A 7,728-nucleotide genomic window follows, 5' to 3' on the forward strand; every position below is an offset into this window, starting at 1 on the left:
CTGCTCATCAGCAAAGGCCTCTCATTGGTCCGCTGCTCATCAGCAAAGGCCTCTAGTTTGTCCGTGACAGTGTTTGTTTTTGTTGTGTTTTGTATTCTTTTTAAAATTATTCTTTTCAACCAAAATTCAAATGCAACATCTTATTTCACTAAATTATAATTTAGCAAATTTGTATTTATTATTACTTTTTTGAGTTTCTAATTGTTTGAGTGACTGTCGTGAGTTTTGCCTTTTCTGTAATAGAAGGAGATGAATACATCTGAGGACGGCTGTATGTCAAACAGCTGATTTCTGATCAGTGATTGACATCAAACAGCTGATTTCTGATCAGTGATTGACATCAAACAGCTGATTTCTGATCAGTGATTGACATCAAACAGCTGATTTCTGAGCAGCTCCAGCACCTTTCCTCTGCCTTCTCGTTCTGCAGCATCCACTAACAGGTGAATGTGTTTATCTGCTGTTTCAGTGCGACGGACTCTGAAGAGCGGCCTCAGCGTCGATGTGGTTCAAGCTCTGGGACTCAACAACAAGACCGGAGAGAAAGTCTGATCACACCGATCGATCAGCAAACGATTGATCGGAGACTGAACAGCCGAGACGTCCGCAGCAGCAGCAGATTCTGTTTCACACCCTTTCATCAGAGCGTCGTCCAGATCCCACCGATCCTCTGCTCCTCTGTGACATTTATCAGGTCTGAGGCAGAGCTGCTGATTGATGGATCGATCTGATCAATCCATCTGATCGATCCAGATCTCAAAGACAACAAAGACAATGTTCAGCTAAAGAGAAAACGATTGTCAGATTTCTGTCCCTGAAGTGAAGAGTTTTCATGTTCCAGAGTAAAGAATTAGCAGAACCACAGATGTTCAGGCTGAAGAAGCTCCATAAACGCCTGTTCTGTGTTCTCTGATCAGAACTCGTCTGTCGCTGCTTTCTGACCTTCGTGGTTCCTGCTGAAGACGTAAGAAACAGAATATTAAGATTTGAGGAATGAACTCGTTTGAGCACTTGAGCAGATGTAGGATGACGAGAGACGATACAGGAAGCTGCCGCTGGGTTGCTCAGAGGCACGCTAACCGTTTCCACCTGTTTCCAGTCTTTATGCTAAGCTACGCTAACCGGCTTTATTCATTGCAGAGACTCTGAACATCCAGCTGATGTTCAATTAGAAACTAAAACATTTCAGCTTTAAAGCCGGCGGCTGTAGATCTAGATCCGCCTGTCCGGTTGACCGTGGCTCTACAGTGTCTTAGAGTCTGTGTTCTGGTGTGTTCTGGTGGTTCTGTCCTGGTTCTGGGGATTTTTCTGCTTCTGCTGACTTCAGGTGAAAAACTTTGACAAAGGTTTTGGTTTAACTTAAATACAAACATTCTATAGGAATATTCAATATTCAATTTAAGGTTAAATGTGTTTCTGCTAAAATTAATAAAGATTTTTAATAAAGAATAAAACAATTTGAGTTTTCTCCCGTTAATTGTTGTTCATCTTATAAATCAGAAGTTCTGCAGCTTCTTCAAAGTCCAAAGCTTCACTTTTTAAAGACTTCAGTCTCACTGCTGGATTCTTTTCACTGTCCTTCATATGTGAGAGCGTGTTGCAAAGAACAGAAAATGTTCAGCAGGTTTCTTTGACTTTTAATGATCAGAACTGCTGCAGATTAATTTTTGTAGAAACTTAATCAACTTGTCTTTTAAAAAAGTGATTAAAGAGTAAATAAGTGCAGTTATTGTGGTTCCATCTCTCTGTGTTTAAAGTGTTCAACTGTAAATATGATGGTTAGAAACGCTGGAGGAACGTTCAGCAGCTGTTTGTTCTAGAACAAATGAAACCGCAGCAGAGATGTTCCAGCGGAACACCAGCAGCTGGTTCTTCTGTTCATCAAACGTTGACTGGAGGTTCCCTGAACGTTCCTGTTCTGGAGCCAAAAGAAGCAGCAGATTTACAATAAAATCAGCAAAATGAAGCTTTTAATTGTTCGGATGTTGATTTTAGAATCACAGCTTTTCATCCTTCAAACGGATTCTTTGTTTTTTTCTTTCAAACAATAGACACACACACACACACACACACACACACACACACACACATATATATATAAGAGAAAAGAAAAAACTATTACTAAACTACAGGTGTGTGTTTTGACGTCATTGATCAGAGGTGATCGGTCCAACAGCCGTCAATCAAAGATCGGTTCCAGTTCAACTGTTTGTTTGGTTCCAGTGTTCATGACAGCAGAGTACTGGAGTAATCTATTACTCGGGTAATCCATCACAGGGGTCTCCGGCGGTGCCCGGACCGTGACGTCCTCCGGTATCGTGGCTGACGTCAGAGCCGATCAGGTGTGAGCGGTCACCTGCAGGGCTCCGTCTCTTTAACGGATCTGGGCGGTCACATGTCTCCGGTTCCTCCTCCAGCTACCGGAGGCTGGATGTGGACCGGCCTCCTCCGCTGCGTCTCTCCGTGCCTCGGCGCCTATAAAGCGGCTGATCCGGGGATGTCCTCCCGCTGAGCTCCGGGACACGATGCTCCGTCTGACGCTGCTGCTGCTGCTGCTGCTGCTGACGGCCGCCGCCGCCGCCGCCGCCGCCGCCGCCGACCGGTCCGGGACGGGCGCTCCGCAGCTCCGGGGGCCGGGGCTCGGCTTCGCCCCGCCGGTCCCCGCCTCTCCCTCCGCCCCGCCGCTGCTCCTCCTCCCGCAGCCCGGGGCGGAATACGGGGCGCCCGGTGTCGCCTTGGCCCGGTCCGCGGCAGAGGAGCCGGCCGGCCCTGCGGAGCAGGAGGACGGCGGGGAGCACCGGGAGCACGGCGGCGGGTACCGGGTGGTCCAGTGGGAGTGGAGCTACGTCCAGACCCCCTACATCATCGCCATCTGGCTGCTGGTGGCCAGCGTGGCCAAGATCCGTGAGTCCCGGGGACACGGGCAGACTGGGACCAGTAGCCAGACCAGTAACCAGTCAGACCGGGACCAGTGATCAGACCGGGACTGGACTGGTCTGATCACTGGATCCTTGCTGGTTATTTACTGAATCCTTACTGGTCTGTTTACTGGAACTTCACTGGTTTCCCTTCTGGAGTTTTGTGGGCTGATTTCAGGAACTTATTCTTGTTGTTGATGAACTTTACTGGTCTGGTTCTGACTGCTGGACTTTAGGACGGTTTGCTGGACAGAACCAGACTTGTGTCTCTGTGACACATGTTCTTATTTGTGATTAGAGACCAAAAGGTGAAGCAGGTTAAACATGAGGTTCCTCCTGATGGAGGGACGTCGCTCCGTCCTTCACTGGATAACTCACTTTGTTTAGGAGGAGCCCAGAAGACCCAGACCTGGTCGCTCTGAGCCTCTCGGTGTCACTTACAGAAAGCCAGAGTTCTACATCAGCAGCTCCAGGATGAGTCCATTCCTCCTGCAGCAGGACCAGACCACCTGTGAACACCCCCGCGTCTCCACAGCGGTGGACCGGTCCGACCTGAGCCTTAAACAGGAGGCCGGTGGTCCTGAACGCTGCTCTGGTTCTGGAGGGTTCTGAAACACTTCACTGTTTGTGAAGATGCAGCAAATAAAATTCATTTTTTTAATTCATTTTTTGGCCTGTGGACCAACTGAGACCAGGTCCGGATCTGAACCACCTTAAAGACGGTCCGGTTCTGGATCTTTACAGTGTTTTACAGGCAAAGGTTAAAAAAACGTTAAAGTAGAGCAGAACAAAATGATAACAAACCCAAAGCAGGACGGACGGAACATGAATTTATTAGAACAGTAGGATTGACAGAAACAGCAGAAAAAGACAAAGAAAGGAAAACTATGAAATATAAAAACATGAATTAAAGTTAAAGGAACAAACGGACCTGAAGGTTGACTCAGAACTTTACAGGTTTTTACCTGTGTGTTGTTTCGTGTGTCTTTGTGGCTATTTTGTGTCTGGTTGTGGTGGTTTTGTGTCTGGTTGTGGTGGTTTTGTGTCTGGTGTCTTTGGCTGCTGCTCATAAATGTCTAGTTTAGATTTTGTTCTAGTTTTCTAGACCATCCCACCGTAGTTTAGCAGAAATCGAGGGTTTGCTGGCGACTATTTTCAGCAGCAGAGTGTGTGTGTGTGTGTGTGTGTGTGTGTGTGTGTGTGTGTAGCTTCATGCTGAGCAGCTGAATGTTGTCGGTGTGTGTCCGTCTGTGTGTAGGAGGTTCAGCTGTGTGTTGTGTGAACGGCTGATGGAAAGTTTCTGCTTCAGTTTAACTCAGTTTGTTCATGAAGAGAAGCTGAAGCAGCAGAAGACTGACAGACGGGACTCTGTGTGTGTCTCTGTGACTGTTTTGTGTCTCGTGACCGAGTCTCCTGCTCCACTAATCAAATCTGGTCCACTGGACTGATTCTGAGGAACCGGGTCAAGGCTCCAGGTCCAGCAGCAGAACCGTCTGATTGGTTTAAAGAAGCATGATGTCGAACAGAGACCCGAACAGATGCTTTTATCCACGAGTGTGTGTGTGTGTGTGTGTNTGTGTGTGTGTGTGTCCAGGCTAAGGGCTTCGAGCTGGGCTACCTGGAGAAGGTGGTGGAGGTGAAGGACACGGTCCACCGTCAGTCTCTGCTGCATCACACCTGCAGCCTGCTGGTGGAGAATTACCCACAATCCTCGGACATCTACTCTGAGATCCCCGCCATCACCCGATCCGCCAAAGTACCGTTCTGCTCCATTCTGTTGGGTTCTGTTCCAGCTGCTCCTCCTCAGAACCTGACCCCTGCTCTTCTTCTTCAGGTGGACTTCGAGCTGCTGTCGGAGAACCTGGTCCAGCTGGAGCGCCGCTGCAAAGCATCCTGGGACCATCTGAAGGTGGTGGCCAAGCACGAGACCAAGGCGGCTCTGAAGAACAAGCTGACGGAGTTCCTGAAGGACTGCACCCAGAGGATCATCATCCTGAAGGTGGTGCACCGCCGGGTCATCAACAGGTACACAACGGGTCATCAACAGGTACACGACGGGTACACGACGGGTACACAGCGGGTACACGATGGGTACACGACGGGTACACGACGGGTACACGACGGGTACACGACGGGTACACGACGGGTACACAGCGGGTCAGCGACGGGTCATCAACGGGTCATCAACGGGTACACAACGGGTCATCGACGGGTACACGACGGGTACACGACGGGTACACGACGGGTACACGATGGGTACACGACGGGTACACAACACCACACTGTTATACCAGCATAGAGGTCCAGTCGCTGCTCTCTGGTTCTGCTGCAGGTTCCACTCCTTCCTGCTGTTCCTCGGCCAGCCGTCCTCCTCCGTCAGAGACATCAAAGTGACCAGTTTCTGTCGGATCATCAGTGAGTTTTCTCTGGAGTATCGGACCACCAGAGAACGGGTTCTGACCCTAAAACGCAAACGAGCTGCTCACAGAGAGAGAACCAAGACCCGAGGGAAGATGATCACTGAGGTAAACCAACCACAGCGATGCTGGAGACACTTCAGACCGATCTGCTGTGTTGAACATGTTCATCAGACCTCTCTGCACATGTCTATGCAGAAACACCAACATGAGCACAAACAGACACGAGGTGACATCAGTGAGAAACAAAGTTAGTATAAAGACACAAAACAACCTAAAAAGACACAAAATGATGGAAAACAAACAAACAAAACACCAGAGACACAATCAGAGAGGAGGCAGATTAAACATGAAACACGGACCTGTCTGAGAGGCTGGAACATGGAGGTAGTTAAACATCTGCAGGAGACCACCTGAGTTCCACCGTTAACATCTGGAAACATGTTGTTTCCTGGTTTTTCAGACATTTCTGAGTTCTGTCTTTATGTTGAGGTGAAAAATGACACCAGCGGAGCATGAGCTGACCTCTGGTGTTTTAATACCCTGGTCAGTGGACCAGTAGTTAACCAGTGACTAACCAGTAGCTACCAGTGGGCGTGGCCTCCATCCAGCCGGCTCTGTTACCGCCTGTTTTATCTTTCCTGTGATCTCTGATGCTGATAACTGATGGTTCTGTCCTCAGACGGAGAAGTTCTCCGGGGCAGTGCCTCTCCAGGATGGACCCTCGCCGGTCTCTGTGGCGATGGAGGCGGAGCCTGGTGTGGAGGAGGAGCACGAGAACATGAAGAACCTGCTGATCAGCAGCGACGGCGGCCTGAGTGTCGACCAGAGAGGCCTGAGGCGCTCCAGAGCCGTTCGCAGTAAGAACCAGACCGTCAGGTCCAAACCACTGCAGAGGCTCAGAACCTCTCCTGGTTCCATTTAGAAGGTTTAATCTGGACGGAAAAGTTTAGAAATGATGACACACACGGTCCTCTCTGATTGGCTGCTGCCACTGATCATATGACTGCAGAACAAACCGTCACATGTGAAACCAAACGTCAGGTCCGTCTGGATCTCTGGTTCTGGTCCTCTGGTTCTCTTTCTGTTCAATGTCCTGGTTCTGTTAGATGTTCTTGTTCTGGTTATCATTCTGGTCCTGATTGCTGTCCTGGTTCTGGTCCACAGCTCTGGGCCGGGTCAGTCCGTCTCAGATGGGAGCAGCCAGAGAAGACGGCTCGAGTCCTCAGGACGACGCCACCGATGAGATCATGGACCGGCTGGTGAAGTCTGTTACCCAGAACCCATCGGACCGGGCCTCCAGCCCCAAGACACGCAAACGCTCCCGACTCAACAGGAAGTCATGTGAGTATGATGCTGGGCTCGGCCAGGTTCTGGTTCTCTCTTGGTCGGTTCTGTCATCAAGACCTAAACAGCTGGTCCGTGTGAACTACGACTCCCAGGATGCATTTCGGGCCAAAGCGTCTCCATGACAACAGCAGCAGAGCATCATGGGAGTCGTAGCTTCAGACACACAAACAGAACTTTGGTTCTGGCTCTGAGTTCTAGTCTCTGGATGAAAAAGGTTTGAGTCCGATCACAGTCAATCACATGACAGCCTCACTAACCCGAACCCAACAACCAGAACCCAACAACCAGAACCCAACACAACGTCTTAGTTTGAGCTGATGGACCTCAGCGAGCGTCCAGACGTCTCCGTCCTGTCGCTCTGTGTGTTTGTGTCCCGTGTGTCGTTGTGTGTCTTCTTCCTGTTTCTTTGTTTTGTGTTGTTTTGTGTCTCGTTTGTGTTTTTCTCATTTCTCGTCTTGTGTTGCTTTTTGTTTGCTGTCGTATAAACTGCTGAGGTTCTGTTTGGGTCCTGAGATTTCCCTGAACAGTGATCAGAGCTCAGAACCTCCGTCATCCATCGTGGATCTGAAGGTCGCAGTGTTTTGTCCTCGGCAGGTTCAGACTGTGTAGAAACACAACAGCAGCTTTGTGTCCACAACAGCCTGGTATCTGTTGTGGGTCGGTCTGCAGCAGATAACGTCTGAGGACCTGCAGCTGCTCCGACGCTACGTCTCCATGTTGAACACAAGGAGACGTTTCTGGACGTCGGGTTGGAGATTCAGCAGAACTTAAGCTGCTGCTCTGAGTTCCTGTAAACCTGCAGCAGAACCACAGATCAGAACAAAGCTGGAGAGTCCTCATAAGACAGTCAAAACATCAGATCAACAAACTCAGCCGATCTATGAATTCACTTTAAGTTCTGTTTCTGGAGGCTCTCAGTTGGAAACGTTTTTATCACGCGTCAGAATTCTGCTTCTGTTGGTGAACAGAGTCAGACTGGACCTTCTGTCTTTCTGCTGGTTCTGACTGAACCTCAACAGGTTTTACTTTAATCCTCTGAACTC

The 7,728-nt window shown here is 49.3% G+C and overlaps 1 protein-coding gene across 1 annotated transcript in view; it reads left to right on the forward strand.

The window, feature by feature from the left end:
• fhod1 (formin homology 2 domain containing 1) overlaps window positions 1-6,807 on the forward strand; it is a 52,272-nt gene extending 45,465 nt beyond the window's left edge. The window contains exons 22-26 of the mRNA XM_008292083.1: window positions 4,513-4,674; window positions 4,753-4,943; window positions 5,251-5,443; window positions 6,018-6,195; window positions 6,503-6,807. Coding sequence (XP_008290305.1) covers window positions 4,513-4,674; window positions 4,753-4,943; window positions 5,251-5,443; window positions 6,018-6,195; window positions 6,503-6,807 — 1,029 coding nt within the window. The remainder of the gene's footprint in view (window positions 1-4,512; window positions 4,675-4,752; window positions 4,944-5,250; window positions 5,444-6,017; window positions 6,196-6,502) is intronic.
• The last annotated feature ends 921 nt before the right edge of the window (window positions 6,808-7,728 follow it).

The sequence above is a fragment of the Stegastes partitus genome, unplaced genomic scaffold, assembly GCF_000690725.1.
Source record: "Stegastes partitus isolate 25-593 unplaced genomic scaffold, Stegastes_partitus-1.0.2 Scaffold783, whole genome shotgun sequence".
Lineage (NCBI taxonomy): Eukaryota > Metazoa > Chordata > Actinopteri > Pomacentridae > Stegastes > Stegastes partitus.